General features: G+C 38.5%; 1 protein-coding gene across 3 annotated transcripts in view; it reads right to left on the reverse strand.

Annotated features, from left to right (window-relative positions):
- Positions 1–658: 658 nt before the first annotated feature.
- The window catches only part of SLC2A9 (solute carrier family 2 member 9), a 108,595-nt gene continuing 84,621 nt past the window's right edge, over positions 659–24,632 (reverse strand). The window contains exons 11-12 of one of the 3 annotated variants that reach the window (XM_074865772.1): positions 23,784–23,911; positions 659–4,140 (exon numbers count right to left, since the gene is read on the reverse strand). In XM_074865772.1, coding sequence (XP_074721873.1) covers positions 3,883–4,140; positions 23,784–23,911 — 386 coding nt within the window. In that variant the 3' untranslated portion in view covers positions 659–3,882. Of the gene's footprint in view, positions 4,141–10,216; positions 10,316–23,783; positions 23,912–24,632 lie in introns of those variants that run through there. The other 2 variants (XM_074865773.1, XM_074865775.1) reach the window with 2 other exon arrangements.

The following is a 24,632-nucleotide window of genomic DNA, read 5'->3' on the forward strand; positions in this document are numbered from 1 at the left end:
TGGTTTTGGTGTGGGGATTTGGTTTTTTTTTTGTTTGGTTTTTTTTTCATTTTACTCTGAAGATGAAAATTGTCCCATATGGCTGAACTACTCACATCTTCCCCCACTAGAAAACAGATCCTTGTGGAGTGAAAATTCTTCAGAACCTGAAGTACGACATTCAGTTTTTTTATACATATTTCAGATCTTTGGTTTTGCATATCTTTGTAGCAGAAATAGTCATCTGACTGAATTTCTCATCCAAAAGTAAAGCTATAGCAATTCAAAGTCATCCATTGCAAATGACAACTTTATGCAAAAAAGCCTCTCCAGATTCAACAATTCTTATACACAGTAATTACTACTACTAGTCAGTTTTAATCATTCGCCTCTCGCTGATGTCTGTGTTTTTATTTCTAAAGCCCAATATAAACATATGAAAGTATGAAGTGTGGACTCTGACTTGAGAAGCTAAATGTAAAGAATAACCCCCAAAATATACAGTTTCAGGAATTATTTTCTTCCCCATAACTCCCAAATACCCAGCTGTAGAGTCCACAATGGCTGGGGTCATCCAGGTGTAGGACTGCACAGTCTTGTACCGGGACACAGAAAACCCCAGGGAATTGTACAATGAAACTTGCACAGCTGTAGAGATTCAGATTTATCCAGAACAAAATCTACATCATTTTAGTTTAATTCCAAAGGTTCATTTTGCAATCACTGTGCATGGACATAGTTGATCACACATGTGTAACCCACTTGCGGTACTCGTACAAACACCATCTCACAATACCTCATCCCAATGTGACAGACAGGAAAAGAGAACATGACACCACACAACACTCACTGACAAACACATGGGCTGTAGACAATTTGATACATTCAACAAGAAAAACCAAATGATAAATTGCTGACATTTTCCATTTTGTCCTCTCATTGCTGGAGAAGCTATAGCAGCATAACAATGGAAAAAAACATTATGGAACAACTTGAAGAACAACACAAAACTCTAATTAGGGTCCGAGATGAAAAAGTTAATGCAGTACTGGCACATCTGAAGTGTCCTCAGAAACTTACACAACCCAAGGCAGAGGCGGCTGCAGCCACCTTCCCTGGCCAGTGAGCAAAGCACCTGCACACATACACATCTGGAGACTGGAATTGCTTTTAACCTGTACCATGGGCTGCAGCAAACCGCTGGCGAGACATGCAACCACTGTCCCACGGCGTACTCGTCTGTAGCAGCTTTCTTTGCAGCCGCACAGCAAATGCCTCTTTGGAGTGTGTCTATCTCAGGTAGGGCAAGAGACGGGCAAACGGGGTTGCAGAAGAGGAAAACACAACCCCCTGTTGTTAATGCTGTACGAGCCCCTGAGCTGTGACAGGAAATTCTATCGAGCCATCTCTTTCCCAACACATTCAGAGCTGGGCTCCAAATGCAACTGTAAGCAACTGTAAGATGATTTTATCTCATTGATGTATCAGGCCAACATGGTATTTTGTTGAAGTTATCAAGTGGCAACAATTATCAACAAGTAATGACTGTAATGTACATTAATGAACATCACAAAGTGCTGAATTCTCCTAATTCTAATAATAGCAATAATAATAATGGTTTCCAATCTTGCCACCTTGACTCAAATCAGATCACATCATACCATGCTACTAGCCCTAACTAAAAGTAAGGTAATTCTCAATATGAATGAGAGGGTCTGAATTTGCCAGTCTCGGCTTACGGGCGGAAGAGAAGAATTTCTTCCTGAAGTTGTCTGGAGGGGTGGCATTCAAACACATTTTTTACACAGCCATTCACTTAGCAAGCCTCATGTAACACATGGAACAGGCAAATAGAGCCACTGAAAGATGACATGTTCATTTGTTATATATATAATTTTACAAGTGGTTATTAGAAAACATTTTTCTTCAGCTTTCTCCATTGTATTTGATTAACTTCTACCTATGATTATCAGTTAATATAAACCTGATTCACTCTGTTTCTTAACAGTAGCACCAATATCATAAATCTGATTTTTCATTCTTAATTCCCTTGCTCATATATATTTTCATTTTCTTACTTGCTGCTGTACCTCTATCCCAGTAAAAGAGCATAAATTCTGGCATAAAGGCTCAGATCAATTTTTTTTCTATTACCCAGTACTGAAATTGCCCTGTTAGGTCAACTTACAATGTATGCAGTAAATATGCCACATATAAATAAATCACAGTATAAAACCATACACATAATTTAGTAGTAATAGCTGAACATTAGGATCTCTGATTTTAATTTACAGTGTAGAACAAAACAATAAACAGCTTATCACTGAGGGAAATCTGAAAAAAAAAATACTGGAAAACAATTCTCCATTGTGAATATATATATGAATATAAATATTTATATTTCTATATTTGTAATATATCTATTCATATATGTATGTGTGTGTGTATATATATATATCAATATATATACTTTTTTTTTTTCCAAAATGCTCCAAACGTATGAACTTCTCGATTAGTAAATATAACTTGTGGAAGAAGCTGGCTCTACCTACATGCTGCACGTGCTTCTTGTGCCTTACTCGTGAGAGCAGCTCTAAGACTTACTGACTTTTCATATAAAACAGCTAACTAATTTTAAAAGTGCTTATTACCCCCTCAGCATCCAGGTACCTAGAAGAATCAAGAAAAACTATTATCAAAATTATAAACTCAAAAGATGATGTTCATAAAAAAAAAATCCCCTGTGGTAGGGAATGGATCACCTAACCACCGACAGCCTGATGAGTCTTTCTATCACAAATTATGCAGACTCTGAGGAAAGTTTTGCAAAGGATTAAATAGCTTAGAAACTTATTAATGTGAACTAGGCCTGGATCCTCAATCTAATGCCCAAATGAAAATCAGTGTTTAAATAAGAAATAGGTACCCAGATTAATTTGGAAAGATCTGAGTGTTAAGAAATGACATTTATTGGGTCCGGGGAAATTTTGGCTCCTAAGACTTGTTTTAAAAGGAACTTGTAAATAAAAGCAAAAAAACAGTCAAAAAACCCCAGCCCTTGGAACATTTGATGTTTGATTTTTTTTTTTAATGCTACACCCTACAACGTACCATCAGAGTTCTCTCACTTCACCATGAGGTTTAGTTTTCTTTTCATAATAAAGCTTCTATAGCTATTCTCAAAAAATAACATTTAAAAAAAAAATATATCCACAGAAATGCAGTGCCAGCAAACCCAGACACTAGGGGCAACTCTATTACTAGTTGATCAGGATTTGCAAGAGAGACAAGGAAACCCATCAGGACTGGGAGCTCCCCATTTGTGGGAAGGTGGGAGATGTTCAGGCAAAACAACTGAAAGTCAAAACAGCTAGAAAAGGAATGGGAGGTCAGGGGAGTGTCACGAGTCTTCTTTCAAGTCTTCAGTTCTCATGTGCAACTTGAATGATGTACTGGGAGCCAGCAGCACTTCAGATTCACTTGCATCAATTCTTAGCAGACTCCTACTGGGATCTCTTCCCTTTTCCCTGCCTCCTCCTCCCTGGTGACTTCACACACACCTCCTTGGGAGCACACAGGGTGCTCAGCGAGCTGCTGCTCACAACCCCACCGCCACTTTACTTCTCCGAGTCTATATTCCCCACCCCACTCACCACAGCACCGATTTCATGGGTGCCCAAGAAAACTCTGGCTCCTAATTATTTAATCAACTGCCACTACTCACACCTCTCATTTCCTCAACCACCACCCTAGCTGCTAATGAGTTTACCCATACGCACTTAAAACATATTCGGGGGAAAGCAGTTCATGCTGTCACATAAAAAATACAAGTTGTGCACTGCTATAAGCATACTGAATGAAAAGGGCACGTTCTCCCCCATCCTCTGAAACAGCATCCTGGGTTTACACAATCCCTTTTTTGGTTTCCCCATTGTTCACTGAAGATGTGAAGGTTGATTCTTGTTCTGCACTCGATTTCCTCTCTCCTGGATAGTGGTTCATTTCTTGCATTTCCAAAGACACTTTATTCCTTTTGGCGAATGCCTGGCTGATCTCATGAAATGTCTTATTTTTTGTTTCAGGCAGGACAAAAAACAGGTAGGCAGCTCCTGCAAAGCAGATGGCAGCAAACACTAGGAAGCAGTAGGTCTGTAAACCACCCTGCAAATAGAAAACAAAGGAGATGGTCCTTACGAAAGAGACAAAATTCAGAATAAAAGCAACATCAGGAATGGTTTGAAAGAAAAAATGGGTGGTATGGAGCAATTTTTAACAAAGAACAGTAAGTGCTGGCATTCATTGCAAGTCAGAGTGCTTAGAAGTTCATAAAAATGCATGAATCATTAGTTCTTCCAACACTGCCTGTGGCCCATCAATGAAAAAGCAGGTTCCTGGCAGAGGCATGTAGATCTGCAATCTGGGTGACACCAGGAGACACCAGCCTGAGCTCAGGCACCGCGGGTGCGAGGGGAGCAGGCGGCAGCAGGGCTCCTGCTACACGCATGGCTTGACCGAGCCTTGTGCTGCTGCAGCACTTCTGGAAATGAGGCAGATGTTTCACCGCGCTGTTCTGCATACTGTCTCGCAATTCCTAGGTACAAAAAATGAGGCATGCTTTTGCAATACTGTGCACCTGTACACAACACATGGGAAACCTGCCATAGCCAGTGGCATCTGCATCGCAGTAGGGACAAGCTTTGAGATTTGCAAAATAAAAAAGGAAAAAGCCCCAAATGGCAGACGTTTGTATCATTTCTAAGGTTACGGGAGCTTACAGCAGGAAAAAATCCATAAAATACAGTTCTTCCATGCTAGAAACTAGTGTAAGAATTAACTGAAAACAAACTACAGGCCATATTTGAATGTTTTGTATTTTACTTCACGGCAAAAAAAAAGAATATGGACACAAATAAGTTAATTTATAAACTGATTATAAAGGGTCTAACCAACTAGTAGGAGTTACACTTCATTGAAACAAAGTATTTCTTGCCTGATGATTATTAGATCCTTTAACAGCTTTCAGTTATGTTTCAACAGTACAGTTTTGAAAAGCATTTGATAATTACAATATTTCCATCTGCATTTTGTTCAACTTGAAAGAGATTTGGTATTGTGGCTCCAGTTAAGCCACCGCTGGCCTTTGAGGAAACCTCTCTTCCTCCTCTATTGATTTACCTCACTCTGTGTCCTGAAACCAAATGTCCAATGAACCTATATTTTTGACTTGTTTTTATTAACAAGGCTGAATTCAACCAAAAGGGGTATCCTCCAGCTCCAAAAATAAGGCAGCCTTTCTGTGGTGCCTTGTGGGAGGTCATGAACAGTGAATACGAGGGGAGCTGGACCCTTCACACATCACCTGAGGTATTGCAAGGTAGAGGTTACCCCCGGGGAAATCACTCAGGATGGAGGAAGCAGATGTGGCATGTTTATGATTGCCATTAAAGGTATGTACCTGAAACATTTAGGACATAGTGAGATAATGATGTAACCCTGACTTTCCACATTTTTCTAATATACTCCCATCATCGTTAGTTAATACCAGTCCTACACAGTAGGCTGGTTAAGCTCCCTGTTTTGGGGGCTCAGGGTTTGCGCAATTCGTAGGACTATTTTTATGTTTCACTTGCTCAGTATACATCATATACGGCATGGAAGAAGAACATGAATTGGTGTGTAAAACAATAAAGAAAATAAGGAAAAACCCTTTTCTGCAGCTGTTTTTTAATACCATGGCTGATTGCCAGCCTGCCTAGTCACAAAGTTTTCCGTGAATAATTCATTACTTAGTTCAGCCCTTCAACTCCTATCTGTAACAGGAAAAGCTGGAAAGTGTATGCTCTGATATTGACTGTGGACTCTTGAGATCATCAATGCTTTTTTTGTTAAATCCTAGAAGCACGAACTCCTGAGCAACCTGACAATCAGAAGCCAAAGAGCATGGGTGATGGTGGGGGGAAATATTCTGGCATGGGAACAGATACAACTTTCAAGCTTTTACAGAGGCAGAAGCAAATGAATTTAGTAGACAGGAAAAAATAACTTCACAGTGCCTCATAAATCATCCTGTCATGTTAAGAATTTAAATTTTGCATCTGGATCTTCTGCATTTGAAATTGTTGTTCAGCTGAATGTTAGAGCTTCAATCTGGAATCATGTTTTTCCCTTTTTAAATTCTTCCTTGAACTAGATCTCCGTGATGAAGAGGAACCATTAATGCCTACTACGAATAAGCCCAGCAATCAGATGCCACAAGTTACCTACATCTCTTGGTGGTGCAGCCACAACTTTGTCCCACCTTTCTTATTCCCATTTATTTCTTTGCTGTCCATGATCTAAATTAGCATTTATCTTCTTCTTTGATTCATGTTTCCTTAAACCTTTTCTAACTGAACAAACACTCTCATGAGTGTTTTGTTTGCAATTATTTTAAATAATGTATTTACATTTATTGGTAATAAACCTGCTCTCCTTAATTCTTGCAGATCCCTTTAGAAGTAGCCCCCAAGGATCTCCAAATGAAGTTCCACAGAAAATAAGCTAAAAATTAAATTTTGTTATAAATCCTACAAATGGGATTGTGGGAAGAGACCAAGACATTGCACTCCTTGTGTTCAGAAGGATTAGCACAATGGAGCCCTAATTCCTGGACAGGAACACTGCAGGGTGATCACAAAATGCCCTTTTGTTACTTGCTAATATTTCCTTAAAGCTGGTTATTATTTTACACACAGAGGAAAGACAAACACTCATATTCATAAGCCTTTTGTAAATCATTCAGAGTTCAACTCATATCATCCAAACCTGCATTTGGCACAGAAGAACGTCATGTGTGAGTTAAATTACTCATTATACGCATGAAACCTTCTACCTGCACTGCACGCTGATAAAGGATGTAGGACAGAAGTACAGGATAAAGTGGAAGGAAAAATGTTAAATCCTGAATCCTAACTCAATAGAAACCCTTAGTGGGACACAGGTGGGATACAGCTCAGCCTAGATGTTTAATTCATTTTTATCTGTTTCTGATATATTCTGAATTGCCTGGCACCGGAGAAAAAATTAACAGATTGGCCACAGCATATCTGATGTGCCCATCAAGGGATGAGAAGGTAGGATAATGTGCTGGGAAAAGGGTAAATGCTGAGTTATTGAATGATAGCTACTACAGAAAAGGTACTGATAGACAGATCTGAGAGGAAAATGGATCTGTGTCTTTGTTCCATGAAATTACTTTCTCTGATTTAGATTATATTATATTATACCCATGAAGCCTGTATCTCTCATTTACTCTTTGACATCTGTAGTCTCCAAATCCATAGTCTCTCTTTGTTTTACGCCTTCCAACTTGCTAGAGACAAGACATATATACAGACTGTGAAGTTGCCACTCCAGAACTAAAATCCCAGAGTTTTGCTTATCTTGGGCTGGAGTGAGAGTGAAAAACAGGAAGAACTTCAACTAAGTCTTTGTTGGCAAAGCACAGATACTCTGCAACACTGTGTATTTGGCCCAACAGACATGGTCTCGAGATCCTTTACTGACATGTACATTCTCAATGATATGAGAATAATGACAATATATATGATAAAATTTGAAAAGGTAAATATTTTTTTACACTTTGTGACATTATTTCACTAACTACATAGGATAGAATCCTCAGTTTTCAAAAACTGAATACCTGTATCCACCCGAAGAGTAGTTTGACTCAATAAAAAAATACCATATCCAAACAGCTGAAGGGGAGGGTTAAAAGAGGAAGGGAAGGGCAGGGGAAGAAGCAAAAGCAGGTCAATTCTGAATGGAAATTCTAACTAAACACAGAATGAATTCAAGGGAAGTAAGTATGTGGTTTCTGTTACTTCTCAGCTTTCCCATGTAAGGATGGGTTATTTCTTACACTCAACTCCCAGCAGCTGCAGCATCAACTCTGGCCATGCAGGAGGCACTGAGCCAGCCCCATCCATATACCCCTGCCACATCCACTCAGGCAAGTCTCTTCAGACTGCCTGCATGTATTGCTCAGGTTCAGAACAAGCTGCCACCTTCACAAAGGTGCTTCTCCTCCTCCAACACCAGACAGGCTTGCCAGACCTAGGAACACATTTCTTTAGCAATATCTGAAGCCAGGCTTTTACATCCAAAGTTAGAAACCAAAAGATTAGAAGGAAGACAGAACAAAGCACTACATTAGTCCATGCTTTGTAGATGTTTTCCCCTGCATGAACATCCAAAGTTCAAAGTCACCCAAGGTTTCAGGTGGTTTCCTAAATAACAGCTCTATCTCTAGGTAAGAGCTTTGTGCTTCACAGCTGTTTTTCCCTGCATGAACATCCAAGGTTCAAAGTTGCCCAAAGTTTCAGGTGGTTTCTTAACTAACAATGGCTCTATCTCTTGAAAGGCTCATAGATATTTGTTCAGAGGTAAGGTCAGATACACAGGTGAAGATCCTTGAAAGGCCAGGCTTTCTGTGAGTTATTGAAGGTCACCTGCCCTCCCAGGTGCACAGGGAAGGGCAAGAGAACAGCAGACACACTGATGCAATCTCCCAAGGAAAGCACCTTGTATACCTACAGCCTGCTCTCAGTTAGTCAGCAGGCTAATAAAACCTCTCCAAAGGAGGATTTACATTGGATTTTTCAAGGGTGGTGAGGGCTATTGCTATACAGGATACTTAAAAGTTAAGTATAAACTTTTAAACGCATCACCTTCTATTTTCATACCAGCTTTCTAAGTAGGCTATTTAAAACACAGCATTTCTGAAAATGTCCTGGCAGCTGAATATTGAATTACTCATTTTTATCTTTTTTTTAATCACTTTTCTGCAGCTGGTCAAGGCTCTGTATTTGTCAAAAAAAGGAAAACCAGGAAACGATTCACCTAAGACATGCATGCAATTACCACAAAAAAGAATCAAAGAACTCAGGCAATTCCCCCAAATGAGATCCCAGGCGTGGCAAGCAATCAAACCTGACTTTGAGGATGAGATGTAGCTGCATAAACGAGCTGTATGAGTAAGCAGATGCAGCCCAGACATATTTTCTTAAGTAAAGAGGTTAACAAACATATTCCCAGCTTGTGTAGGGCTGCTATATACATTAGGCAGAATGCACAGGCATTTCCTTCCCCTCCCTTTAAAGAAAATGGTAAAAAATACTTAATTTTTACCACTATGAACAGACTTAAAGTGCCCAGAATGAATAACCAAAAAAGCTCATGTTTTCAAGCTAAAAAGTAAGCTGAAACAAATAAAAAAACTGGCATTGAAATGGTAATATTTCTGGTTTTGATTAAAAAAAAATTAACAATTTGCCACTTCTAAAGTCTGCTAGCTGAGAACAGTCTTCCTGCTAATAGCTTACGTGCTGTGAACACTGTAGTCTGGAAAAATATAAAAGTAGTTGAGTAGAACATCATCATGTGCTATTTAATGATGGTTGCTTACTGCCTTAACTCATTCCGTAGCAAAGGTTAAATTTTAAGCCAGACTGTGATACTGAAAAGAGGGAAACAGATATTCTAGGGCAGATATAGCAAAATAAGTGAGCAAATGAACAACTTCTGAATCAGGTTTAGCAAGATTAACAAATTATTATTTTTTAAAAAGAACTTTCAGCTCTTCCCAGCAAATGCCAAAATGCGATTCTAAATTCTCAACTTGCAATGTCACAGCCCCTTAGCACTGGTAATGGGTGCTTGCATTTGGAAGTTGCCATGAAGATTAGAGTCATGAGATGGGGGTCAAACTGGATTTTTAAGTGATGAGGTCAAATGATAATGGTTAGATGTCTTACTAAAATGATCAGCAGCAAAACAGTTATTCATGTAGACATTTGAGTTTACTTACTTTGCTTCACATTAATATAACCCACTGAAACAAATGGATGAGTTTGTGTCCTTTACCCCTTGACCTTCTTCAGTTTCAGAGATAATTTAAGATTCTGCTGAAGGTGCAGGACAGTGAAGAAGGACAGAGCACTAAAATATAATGTATAAAAAATACTTCTAAGAAAAAATAGTGACATTTCCAGACATGAACTGCAATTTCAACCTGAACACTCACACATTCACTACCTCCTCATAACAAACTTAACAGATCCTTGCATTTTATATTTGGAGTAGGTTGCTTTGAATTAAGAGCATTTTTTCTCATATCTAACCTTCTGATAGCTTATATTGCATTTTCTCACCTTTTGAGGGGAACTTTAGCCATTTCCCTTAATACAGGTGGACTGTAGTTACTTTAAACATCAGATGAATTTGCAAAAGCTTAAAATAGCTTGGCTGAAGGAATCTATAGGCTTCTGTGCACATCTTTGTTAGTGAAATTCTTGTACTGCATAATAGAAAAGGTCAAGGGGTATTATTACACAGTAATCTCGCTGGGTAAATGAATCTTGATGCATGAGAAGGAAAATCTAAAGTGTAAAAATAAGGAAGAAACAGAGCAGAAGTGCAAGAGAGCCTCCAGTAACAAGTATAATGACTCAGATTATTACTTCACAGGCAGAAATAAATCCGTTTCTGAAAGGGGGAAAATAAACATACAGATCTTTGCATCGTACTAGTAAGCAATATGAACTAAGGCTACAAGCCTTGTAGCACCTGTATCCTATGTGATACTGAGTTCCCTCTGGATCACAGATCCAAGCAGGTCATTTTTCAAGACACTTTAGTCTAAAAATAAAAGAAAATCAAAGTTTACCCAATTTCTAGCTAGTGACGATTTGTACTTCACTTCTTTCAGATGCCTTCTACCCTAGCCTAAGTAAAAAGCTCATATGAAGAAGACATGAAAATTCAGAGTACTGTCTTGGAGTTCCTCACTTAAAAACCTAGCTAGTAAAAACACTCACACTTTGAGTGACGTGATGTCCAACCAGCTATTTGTTCTCCTCTCCTGTCATCTCACCATCTGCCTACCAAAACAGCTCTGACCTACTACACCAGGGCGCAAGAATTAGACCTCCACCCACCATCTCAGAAACTGGACACAATCTGACTATGACAGGCTGCAGTGAGCTGCACATCTACAGCTTTGTCCTAATTTTATTGCCCTTGTTGATGCAAACATCAGCACTCAATGCCAAGGATTTCTTCACTGAAAAAGTGTTTTGAGCCACAGCTACAGAGGATATAGGCAGCTCTTCATAATAAATACTTAAAACTGATCTTTTGTCACACACTATTTACTGTATAATCTTCCTATCTTTCTTTGCTCATGCTCTTACACTGTTCATTGTTTTAATTTTCTGAGAATGAAGATATTAATAGGACTTTTAATTATTTTAAAGCTTTTCCTAATGTTTGCTACGGCTCAGAATATGCTATCACCTTGTTGGCTGAACCTTCCTGTGAAAACACACCGTTATGGGAGGGACACTGATGGGGAGCGACAGGACAGCCCTAAAACTTTCCATCAATTTCTCAGAGATTATTGAAGCCTGCCCCAGATCTAGTGACTTGTTAGTCCATCATAAAACCCACATAATTTTCCATTGCCAGTGAACCGGACAGGAATTACAGAGGTCATTTCTGTCAGTCACTTGGTTCCCCAGCCTGAAGAGCCAGGCACCTATCTAAAACTTAAGCTTTTTATGCAAGTCTTCACTGAGGTCTGAGTATTCATCTCTGGAACCTACAACACAATATATATCTGCTTTATCAACATGCCCCAATTTCCAATTACAGGGAAACAATGCAAAAAACCACGTGATGGAGGATAGATATAACTATTATTACTTTGTAAAATAAAGCTGTTTTTTTATAAGTGGGCAAAACATGCAAACTGCAAAGAGACATTTATTAGTCCCTGCAAAAGTGAGATTGTCTACGTTACTGCTCTGCCAGAGAGCTGCAAAACATCTTGCAGTTTATTACTATTATTGCCTCAGTCTTGCTGCAAAAATGCTGTAAGAGAATGATGCCTTTGTATCCCATTCTGGGATAACACAAGTTTCTCCTGTGGGAGAAAAGAGGGGAAAAATTCCTGCAGTCCTCAGGGGCTGTATGTAGGCTTGCCAAGATGAAAAAGAGGTTCCTCATAAATGAACCTCATTTAAGTCATTTCTTTTTCCTAGGAAACCATAGCAGCAATTCAGTTCTTTGTCATTTCGATAGGGAACACATAATTTTCTAGTACAACCGTGCAGACAGATTTGAAGACCTCCATCGATCACTTCCCCAGCACTTCTACTGATTTCAAAACTCTCTTTCCTTGCTGCACACGTGTAGCCCCACAGAGTCAAAGGCAAAAGTCAAACCCCAGCTGGGAGTAAAATGAGCTTTCCACTTAGTGGTCCTGTAATCGTAACCGGGTATTGCTCTGTGATCCCTGATTATTGGAAACATTTGTATTAGGAGGAAAGCAGAAGATGAGTTGTTCTGGAAAATTACTGATGGGATAGAGAGGGAACCAGAGGAGCAGTAAAGATGCAGTTGGTCTCTGCAGGGCAGAAAGGTGAAAAGGAGAGCTCTGGGTGGTCAGTTTTGGTTGCGGAGATGGAGCAACCAGGCAGAGGTATCTCCCCAATAAAGCACTCATCAGACTGAAGGCCAGTTGAATGAGGATGGCACAGGGTCTAGCAAAGAAGGGTACAAAACAGAAGCAAACATAAGCTTTGCCAGCCGCTACCACCATAACCCAGGGAGAGGGAGGATATGCATGGCGCAATGGGGTGAACAACAGGCAAAGGTAACACAAGAGATGTTTACAGAACCAAGTATGAAACCCCAAGAATATTCATGAAGGATAAAAATGACTTATTTCCTTATTTCCTCTCTGGCTAACATCTGCTTCCAGTGTTACTGGGAAAGGAAAGCATGTTATTCTACAATGTAGTTTAGTGTATCCATGCTAAGATTCCCATTTCAATAAAATACATAGCAATTTAAGTATTTCTTGAATATGCACGGAAAATATACCATGACTTTGACACCAAAAAACCCCTGCACAGTCTTCTAGAAAGAGAAAGTATTATGACAGAAAACTTCTGGAGAAATCTGCTATGTTGTCCTACAGTATAATACTAATTTATCATGTAGTCTTTAAGTGCCTTATAACAACCTAATGGAACAAACTGAAACATGAAATAAGAATGCATCAGCATGTAATGAAAATAACGTCATAAAATTAATTGCTTATTACTAATGCTTAGTAATTCTTTGTATTTACACAATGCATTACAAAAAATAAACAGCACCTTTTTCTAAATAACATGTAATTTAAGGCCCTGCTACACCATCGGATTACAGAAGTCTGTCCCTGCAAACTTACTGTTACTGAAGGGCAATAGCTTAACACATGCCTATTCTATGGCACCAGAGGGTTTCAAGCCTTTTAGATTGTGCTTTTTTGCTGCTGTTTGTTGTCCCCTCTGTCTGCTTCAGCTCATTGCACCTATTTCCACATATATTTACACTCTGATTTCTGATTTACCAAGTGTCCCTGTTCCCCACTCTAACACCTCCTCAGCATACCAATTTCTACCAGCTATCACTCACTCTTTAAAACAGATTTTTGAACTGCAAGCTCCAGCAAAATCAGGCACGGCCTCAGATTTTGTTTTCAGCAACATAAAACAGAATATCTAAAGAGGTGGTGCCAAACAATATCCACAAATAACAATTTTGAGTTTGGCTAAATTAATAAGGGTGTGCCTGTATCCATTTGTGTACGTACACATTTACAAGATTTGGGGTTTGTTCATCTGAGTGCTTTGGAAATAGTTTCTGTTTATACATGTGCCTGTGAGAAAGAGAAAGCAGAAGGCTTATGGACAAGCAAGCTTATTTGTTTTCTATGTTCTTTAGCCATTCATTATTCTTCTGTTTGAGAAGTTCTTCATTAAATCAAGGACTGGAATAAATATCCTGTGGGATGATGAACTCCTCATGGTTTGTGAGTGACTTAGAGGAACTTTCCTGCCTGAAATACATTCACATGAACTCCTCAGCCAACAATTAAAAATTTATCAAGCCCGCCAGTCTGTTTTATTCAACAGAAGATTAAACAAACAAAAATTTGCAAGAAATAAAGTATCTGATGGCTGAAGGATGAAATTTGTTAAATTTAAAACAGAAATAGATGCAATTTTGAATGCATCAATACCTTATTGAGAAATATGAAATCCACTGGAAACATTCAGTGGTAACTGAGTACTGTACACGTGAGACACACTCTTATGCAATTAGGAAATACTAATGCAGAAGTAAGTAATATTTGATGGCTTGTACCTTAAACCAGACAAGAATATATAGGTTCCTCTGGACATATTTGTTGTGTTTTTCTTTTTTTGTAATGAGTCACTACTGCCAGAGGGAAAATGATCTGTTTCTGCTCATTATCCATAAAAGAAGAATATATTAAATAGTAATAAGCTTACAGAAGGATGACTAATATAACCTTGAAGGCCTTCAGGTTAGAGATTCCTCAAATTTCCATGAATGCTTGATTCTTGCAAGGTTTTCTTCACAAGGTTTTCTCTGATATGTTAGAGAAGTTTAACACGTTCTAATCCTTTTAAACTGAATAAAATAGTGATCTTTTCTCCCTCCTCAATTGTTCACAGTAAGCCTTTCCTTTCTCAAATCTTTTCTCCAGATGGAATATTTTTAGGTTTGCTTTCTTTCACTCCAAGTTCATTGCAATTTTTGTTGTTCTTCCTCTTAATTTTTCTGCATTTTTCAAGATAATTTACCCCAAAGCATCATTACAGTATTCCCACTATGCTGTCACCATTTCCAAGGAGAGGAGTAATTGCAGTTGTCTTCTACTATTTTTTGGAGTTTGGATTCTCCTGCCATCACAGCCTGCAACAGCCCTCTTGCAGCGACACTGATGTATCACAGTAACAAAAGTAAAAAAGCTTAAAAGATCCTTAAAGGAGCCACATGCTGTGTGTACACTTAATGAGAGACACTTCCTGCTCTGAAGGCTTTAAAATGTCAATGAACTCATAGAAAACCAGGAGCACAGATGCCACCCCGTCTATTCCCATTACTAAGGCAGCCTCAGTTCTTGAAAAACATCTGTCTGCCTGTCTTTTATAGATTTCCAGTAATGGACGAGCTACAATTTCTCCACACATCATTACACAGCTACACTATCCTCATGATTAAAAGGTTTCTTAATATCCTTCTTGATGCAGTTATCTGAAAATATAACATGCATTCTCTCTGCTTCATCACCATTCTTGCTGGTGAAATCAGTGAACAGAAACAGGCCTGGACTCAAGATAAATAAAGAACGGGGAAGCAACTGCAAGTGGGTCTGGCATGCCTGGAAACTTTCTAAACTAAACTGTCTATCAAAGCATCTCCCTACTACAGCTGTTATCTGAACTAAATCTTTACAATGCTGTTAGTGCAGAGGACCTTGTGCTGGACTGCATTAAATGTGAACTTCACATTCACTGTAGTAATCAATAACAGAATCAATTAATTCCAACGGAGTTTGATAAAAAAGGTTTTATTATGCTTCATGAGGGTTGCAGAAGCATGAAGAGCAAGGCTCTGCTCCTATCTAACAGGCAGCAAAAGCCACCTGGAATGGGGACACATGCAGCTGAGGAGGTGGAGTCTCTGACTGCTATCATGGTGCAGACAGTAATAAAACAGCATCCCCTTTTTAAAAATACATACTAACAGTCTCTTAAGTGTTTTATTCCTTCTGTATAACCACAACTAAAAGGAGTATCCCACCACCACTGCCACCACCTGACTTTCTGAATGTGTGGTCTCATCTACCATTGAGTACTTTGTGCTTGTCTTTCAGATTAAGGCATGGTATCAGCATCTAGCAGCTCTGCTCTTGATTAGGTTAATAAAATTCCTAAGGACATACACTACTGATCAGTAAACACTACTACCAGTGAAGCTGGGTCCAAGTGCCCTGATGAAAGTGAAACACAGCTTCCAGATGAGCAGGGATGCAAATCTAAATTGCACACATTTCAAGACTCTTCTGTGAGAAGAGGTTTAGGTGCAAATGCAAGCCCAGTCTGTTTTGGGGTGTGGGTAAGCAGGGAGAGAAAAAGCATCATCGCTGGAGATTGGTAATGCTAATATAGAAAGGGAAATACAGGCACTAATATTGTTCCTAATGTGTCCATATTTAGTAATCAAGCAGCTCTGTGCAGGAAAATAGCTTTGCATGTTTTCCAGACTAAAACACCCTTCCCACTGACAGTGATGAAGATGCTCTTAACTGACTTTGACCTTAAAGAATACTTCTTGTGTCTACTATTCCAGCATGCATGCTTTCATAGCGTGGAGTCACTGTCCAGGAAAGAAAGTTAAGATTTGGTATCTATCAGGCTCTACGTGTTGGAACAATAGTCAGCAAACTTCAGCCACATAATCTATTACCTTGGGAAAAACAGAAGCCACATAAACACTGCTATAATTAGTCTAATTTTAAAAGGCCTGCAAGTGCAAGTCTAGATTAAAACCGCACATTGCTAGGAAGAAAGCCCACAGAGCACAAAGAAGAGACCTTCAAAATTCTCCTTTATGCTGCTTATGAACAAGTACAGTTTTGCTCCCCACATAAAAACCTCATTTCTTTTTTTAAATCTCTTTGTGAATTCTAGTAAAAGACTAATTGATGTCATGTATTAAGCTTCTTAGCAACCTGGAGGGTTTATAAAATACCTACAATGTAATTATTGAAAAGAATGCTTCGGTCTAACCACACAAATGAATGTATTACACATATTGAAATACCTGGAATTCCTCAGTAAAACTTACATATTCACAAAAATAACAACAAATTAAAAATATGTATGTTCTTTCCTTAGCACTTCCATTGGCTATAATAAATTATGGAATGACGTACTAATTATTCTGCTAGTGCTATCCATCCTAGTCAGCTGATTTAACCTGAAAATCTGACATCTTCAGGTTTGTTATCCTGAGCTGTGATTTAGTTACATATAGTTGTTAAGATTAGAACAGAGACAGAACTGAGGCATTTAAAGAGGAAACCCTTTGTGATGAGGAAGACCTTCATGTAAAGTATGTCTTGGTGAAGATGGCTTCCTGCTCCCCTAGCTGGGGACAGTGCTAGTTTTAGCCCCAGCATGAAAAGGTCTTCACAATGGCTACTCCTACAGGAAATAACTAGCATCATCGACACTCGTGCTCTCATCAAAATGGCATTAGTATTTTTCTCAGGAAGAAACTAAAGAAACTGGTTGCTTCCCACTGATTTCTGCTGACCATTAATATCACTGATCCATAATGCATAAGGTAGGAAGCGTCCCAGTGTGGATCTGTGTATTGGAAAGAACCATTTGGCTGCTGCTTTCTTATTCTGAAACATGAGAGAGCTTGCAATGCAAAAGTCTCTACTTCACTGTTACAAATATTTTGCACTCTGATATGCACACAAAGTTCACAAAATTCACATTATACAAGAACTTAAAATGGTCCTATTTTGATTTTGTTTTTCTTCTATACATCTAACTGTACAATCTCCCTTTTCTCTCAAGATGATCAGCGATTTTGAGAGAAAAGGGAGATTGTACAGTTAGATGTATATATGTCCCATAGACTCTCATAGACTCATTTGCCCACAGACCCTGATTAATTTTCTAAATATAGTTTCACAGAGGAAGAGTAGAACAGATTCACCTGTTAACATTTATTAAGACAGAGTGAAACATTTGTCATGATTTACCCTATAAAATACACTGATGAGTAGCAGGAAGTCTCAATTGCTTTTCCAACTTTTTAGCATGTTTTATTCCAACTCAGGCTTGACAGTGAATAATATTCAATTTTTAAAACTGAGATTAAAACTGTTCTCAGAAAACAGCCAAATTCTGGTCACATTTTAGCTACCATCGGTTTTGATTACTGAGTCCTCTGAATTTAAACACAAACTAACATAGAAGTACCAAATCTTGGAGGCTTTTAAGACACAACCGGACAAGGTCCTAAGAAACTTGGTCTGATCTCACAGCTGATGCTCTCTGAGCAGGAGGCTGGACTAGAGACCCCATGGGGTCCCTTCCGGTAGGAATGATTCCATAATTAAATCCACAATTGCCTAAAACTTTCAATCCAAAGACTTTTTTGGTTTGTTATGTCTGCTCACTTGAGACATAAAATAGTATCCCCATTCCCAATGGATGAGGTGAATAAATGATGAAATGGTTTGTGTGGATGACTACAGATGCTCACTCTCAACACGCTTTCTGAACACAAAAAAAAAAGGTAAATTGATTACTCATAGGTTTGCACACTGAGCATAAACTCTTTTCAACTATCAGCAAACACTTAAGTCTGTTTTATGATACTCTATTTGCTCCAGGTTTACAGCTAGCTTAGCATTTACTTAGAAGGAAACCACAAAAAGAACCTGTCTTATAGTCCCAGAACCTAAACCCTTAGGAAACAGAACTTACACTAGCAACACGTGGAGAAGGTGACTAATCCTCTGAGCTTGCCATGTCACATTCATATGTTGAAATACTCTGTCTATATCATAAAGCAAACAGAAGTCATTTCCATCAATGCATACTATTTTAAAACAAGTACGTGAATTTTATCAGTGGGGACAACACCTAACACTTCTTCTCAAGAAGACAGACAACAAACTGTCTACAAGCGAATTTCAAACCACATTCATGCTCCCACTGCAAGCTCAACTGTGACACAACTTATGTGCCACATAAAGATTATGCTTGGGTGATCAGTACACAAGATGTCCATGATGGAAATACTTATTTTATATCTCAAGAAACTGCATTATTTGGAGGTCTCAGGAGAACTGCTAGCCTTTGGAAGACTTGATTTAATCTCTTTTTCATTTTCTAAAATAATTTATTAGTCAAATTTTCAAAGACTGATATGTAACGAACATATCAAAAAGACCAGTTGTGTTTTTATATGCCTTCTCAGCGAGAAAGTGCTTTAAAACATTTTTCAGAGGATATTAGTCACAAAAGGAATAATGGATGGTTTGTAACACTGCGCATCAAAACTGCAATATAGGGCTGAAGTACGAATCAATATGATTTATTATGATTGTGAGACAAGCCCTGCTGCTGCCTTGAATTATCTACAGCAACTGAATCATCACAAAAAGCAAACAAGGGAGAAAGATCTGGTGTTTGAGGGAGTTCAGCTGAGTTGGGTCTCCACCCAGCCAGCTATTGAATGCTTTCTGTGAGATGCTGAACCTGGAGCATTTCTGCTGAGATTTCAGCAACATTGCTGAAAATCAGATAAATTTTGTAATTTGGATTAAGAACTTACAGGAGTCTATCTTTAAAACTTTTGGCCATATAGTGTGTATAGTGTGGCGTTTAGTGTAGTAATTTCATTTATGTGGAGGAACACACTACAAAACCATGCATTTTTTTTCTTTTCTCTTTTTTTTTGCTTTTTAAATTTGAATCATTTATGTAAACTTTTTAATAAAAGAAAAGGTTTATAAATCTTTTAGGAAAGTGAAAAAATTAGACACGAACAAGCAAAATGCTATTATTTCCACCTCTACATATTGAAACAATGAAAAATGTAACAAACAACAGAAAACAGACATGATTTGAACAGCCAGTATTGGATATTTTAGGTTCAGATCTTTCAAAGGCAGATGAATGCACATTGATAGCTTTACGAATGTAAGCTGCCTTTAAATCAAATGCCGGAATTAAGCATTTGCATAAGGCTCTCTAAGAACAAGGACACAACATACCTATTTAGATATGACAATATATTCAATAAGCTTTTCATCAGCTCAGACAAATTTTGAACCTTTCTAAATGGCAAACTCATTTTGGTTAGCTCACAAAAATTTAAGATTCAAATCCAATCACAGTGCATCAAGACTATGATCAAGTGCATCAAGAGTATATAATAGAAAGGGAAAATGAAAAGTGTTAAAATTGCGATTATTTCAGATAGCATTTTAATTCCTTCCACGTCACACAAGCACTATTGTGACTTCCCCAAATGGGTAAATTACTTCTTTACTATGACATGGTTGATTCAATGGCTCCATTCTGAAGAGAAGCTCCCAGCACCACTGCTCACAGGGTGTGAAGCAGAAGGTTGCTTATGGACTGCTATGATCTTCTGACATGCAAGCGCCATGCAAAAGCATGAGATATGCAAGTTAGAGGAGAGGGCAGAGCGCTGAAGTGTTTACTCAACTACTCCAAACGCTCATGAATGGGTATTTCGAGGGAATGAAAATTTGGAGATTTGGCACCCAAATAACAGAGCACTGCAACCTTGCTTTAGCACCTGTAGAAGCACTGAAATTCTTTGAAAGGAGGGGTCACCAAATCTTGATGCTCTGGTCTATCACCTTATTAAAGCTGTCTTTGTCTCTTAACATCTCCTTGTTCAGAAAAGCCTCATGCCTTCATTCTCAAGTGACAGCAATGGGAAAGAGACACTGTTGAGCTTCACTCAAGGTGACATGTTTGATATTTCATAAGCTCAAGCTCTATGTTAAACACAAGTCTGAAATGCCTTCATACCTAAAACAAGATCTTTTATAATTTCTCTGGATGTTGCAAGATCACATGCAATAATACTTTTTCAATTACTCTATTTTGCACTAAAAAAAGATTTTTAAAAATGTACATTTTTTTGACACGTACAATCAGACACGTCCTAGGAATCACACAACATGAAAAGTACTTGTGAATTCAATATAGTATCGGTTGCCATTTTAACCTCAGTTCCGATCCTTCACACAAATGAATTTCTCAAATAGGCAGTGATGAGGGCTGGAACAGTAGCCATATTTAAATTGTGTTTTAATGTGTCAAAGCTTGATTTGTATACTAGCTTTTCAATCTCATCCATACATTTTAATGTATGACTCAAGCCTGTGTTTTATTCTATTATATGAATCTACAGATGGTTGAGGGGAAAAAATATAGGCATTCAAACTAGTTAATTGGTGACATTTGGAGAACTAACTACTGTTGATTTTTTGAGTACCTCTAAATTTAACTTATTTGTTTCCCAAACATTTGGGATAATTTTGTAGAAGCAAACCAATGATCAAAAAGTGGCCTCTGTTTCTCAAGCTATCAGGTTAGCATTTAGATACACAGAAGGGATTAGGCATTCGTTCTGTGAAGGCATTTTAAAGATTTTTTTCCCGTTTTAGACTTATAAAAATGAGCTGAGAAGAGGCTATTACCTTTCTGTAAAGGAACAGGTGACTCACAAACTGAATTTTGAGAATAAGGTTGACTGAAATATGAAAGAAGTGAAAGTTAGGGAAAGAGGAGATGTTATAGTTTGATCTTGTGAAAAAGCTTTAAAAATCAAAGTCTGAGTAACATTGCTTTCATCTCTAGGTGCAAACTCTAAGACTTTTCTCTTTATTACTTTTTAAAGAAGAGAAAACCAAAAGTCCTGCAAGGTGGAAATATAATTTACCTTCATTGAAAATAAACTGGTAATTTTGTAATCACACAATGGGAAATTTTTATGACACAAAATTATAAATGCCCCAAGGCTACAGCAAACTTCATATGGATGCATACTAAATCACTCAAAAAGCTTTAATATGCATACGAAAAGTTAGAGAATGTAGTTTGACTTCTTGTTCGAATTAACTGAGGACCTTTTTAAACAGTTCAACCAGGTGATCTGTCAGGTAGGACAAGAAGAGGAGAGCCCTGAGTTGCATGAATTCAGATCCGACAGACAGCCAGAGCTCAGGTAACTCCTCAGTTTTGTGCAGGAGGCAGACACTGCAATTTTTGAGAAACATGATTATTCCTTAAATGTCTTTGGATAATTTAAAAATGTAACAAATAAAAGTATTCTGATTTTATACCCCTACATTTGAGACCTTGTTCCCTGCCACCTGCCCAGCTGCCACAGAGGAAGGTGGTGGGTCTGCTACTGCCTGGCCAGCCGGGGTGGAAGGCAATGTGTAACACTGCTTAAACAGTCAGTGCCCATCTTCTTGGAGAAATAGCTATTAAATCCCAGAGAAGCATCTGCTTGCTGGATGAACTCATGGCTGCCTCCTGGACCATACTGATGCTGATGACTAAGGTTAGGTTTTCAAAAACACAAGGGAATTGGCTAATTCTTTCCATCATTCAGTAGATGTTCTAATGACCTCAGTGGAAAAAGAATTATGTGTCTACCTGCTTTTGAAAATCTCACCTTAAATGTCTAAGCTGGCAAGCCCTTCATCGTGAAACTGGTGAAAAACACACATTAATTTCAGTAAGCATTAAAACAAGCTCTTAAGACTTATAGCTCTGAGCAGTCTAATTGAAGTTAATATTAGTAGAAGTGCAGAGTTTGGAAGGATGACAGCCTTTGACTTTTGAAGGTGATCCAAGCAATCAAAATGACTAGAGATTTTTTTCCTTTTAGAAGAATTTTAAATTAAGTGTCAAACTTAAATCAAGGGTCAGACTTTATAAGGCTTTCAAGTTCTCCCATAAACTATCTCATACAGGTAATTTTTAACAGTACTACTTAGTAAAAGCAGTTCTACTTGTCAAATGAAAATGAATATATGAAGTCTTACAATATGATATAATTTTACAGTATCTGCAAATACTGTTATGCATATGGTATTGCAGTATCATATAATTTTAAGTTGTAAGAAGGCACAAACAGCAGTAACACCTCCTTGCCTGTTATTCAAATCTCTTACTCTGCAATGATTTGAAGAATATTCCAAAAATCTCTCTCCTGGGTGTTAGAACCTGCAAGCAGCCTGGAGGGCTTGCTCCCCCCGTGCCCTTCCCCTGTTCCTAGTATCTTCCTCTGTGCATTTTAAAAAAAACAATTAGGACTTCTTTATTTTGTTGTGTAGTTGTAAGACTCATTCTTAAAGAGTTTGGACATGGTCAGCCAGGGGACTGATCAGCTGTCCTTCAGCTCCTGAGACAGAGAATCAGCTCCTGTGTGAGCTCCAGAGACTGCAGACGGTCCCTGGGAGAGGTTCATGGTCAGGAAAAGGACCTCAGTGTGGCTTTGAATGAGAAGCTGCTTGAAGCCTCTTTGCCATACAACAACAGATCAACAGTGATGAAGTGTTCTTAGGAATCAGAGAGGAAAAATGCTGTTCTATGTTGAACTTTGAATTTTATTTTTAAATTTTTTTAAATAACAATTTTTTTTTAAGAAAATAAACTTATGTTGTTAAAATAAAACCACCAGTTATCAGAGAGCTCTTGATGAAACCGGCCTCTGTCCTCCATGCGACTACTTCAGTCAAGCAAACAAAGCAATCCACTAACAGCAAAGCTTATGGGAGCCTAGGGAAGGCTGGGACAGGAACAAATTCATCCATGCAGCAACTAGGCTGCAGCAAGAAGTAACCAGCTGAAGATGATAAAAGCCTGACAGGAGGGACCAAAAAAAAGAGCGCCATGAAGCCAAGCTTAGACGAAGGAGCACAGAGCACCTATCCCCCAATGAGACTAGTAAAGATTCTCAAAGAAAAGGGTATGCAGAAGATGGGTAGCCTGAAGGCTGAAAAAAGGCAGTGACAATCACCATGATGACTGTGACCTCCAGACACAGCCATCAGACTGTGGCTAAAGCACTCCCATGGGGAATTTGCCATATAGGGTTGTCCATGATTACAGTCATTTCTCTCCTGCAGCACAATTTTTGCTGAGACATTCAAACAAGGAGACATGTGGGTAGTACAATTGAACTGTATCACAAACATGGTGGTAATTTCATCTACTTCAATAAAAAGACATTTATTATTACCTGAAATTTTTATTCAAACATCGTATGTCACACTATACCAACTATATCATAGTATATCAATTATCAAGAATGTTCAGTACCTGAATGAAAGGGAAGAGCAGTCCAACTGCAAAGTTGGAGAGCCAGTTGACTGTCCCAGCTATCATGAATGCGGCCGGCCTCTGTGACTGCTGGAAAAACTCTCCAGTGAGGACAAATGGAATCCCACCTGAAACGGGGTCCAACAAGTCAGTGGTTTTAGTAAACTTCCTCTGTCAACAGCTGTTTCACTTACAAAGATGAGCATGCTCTGTGTTGCACACTCAGCGACTAGCACTGCTCTACAGCTCTCTGCTCAGGTGTATGCAGGGGCTTCTGAGCCAGTAAAACATGATTTGTCAAAATTATACTTTAGAAAAATGACACATCTCTCTTTCATGCCACTGCACCTCCTGTTTTACGTCCTTCCAGTGATGGCAAGCAGGTAACAGAGCACTGAAACAGTTTCCGGAGTACCACATGATGAACCACTTATTAAAAATAGGAATGTTTCTACAAATGCTTGAAATTCTGAAAATTCAGAAATACTCCAAAATACTTTTAGACCTTAACAGTTGGAAAGATGGCTCCGAAGAGGTTAAACAATATTTTTTAATAAATATTGTCCACTTTATTTCAGCAATAAAAAAGGCAAAACATTTGCTTCTCTATGAGCACACTTTTCATTGATGCTTATTTAATACACTCCCTTACTAGATATACTGCTGGCACTTCTGGCAAGGTCTATTTCTCCCATCAGCCAAGGACTGTGATCTCCGTAATAACAAGCTCAGTTAAATACCACATTTGTCACCCATGTTTCCTTCCACTTAGGCAGTGGACTATTTTGTACAGCACTGGCATACTGCTGGCCTGACAATAACCCCCAGGGAATAGCTGTCTAGTAGCTG

The sequence above is a fragment of the Strix uralensis genome, chromosome 4 (assembly GCF_047716275.1).
Source record: "Strix uralensis isolate ZFMK-TIS-50842 chromosome 4, bStrUra1, whole genome shotgun sequence".
Taxonomy (NCBI): domain Eukaryota; kingdom Metazoa; phylum Chordata; class Aves; order Strigiformes; family Strigidae; genus Strix; species Strix uralensis.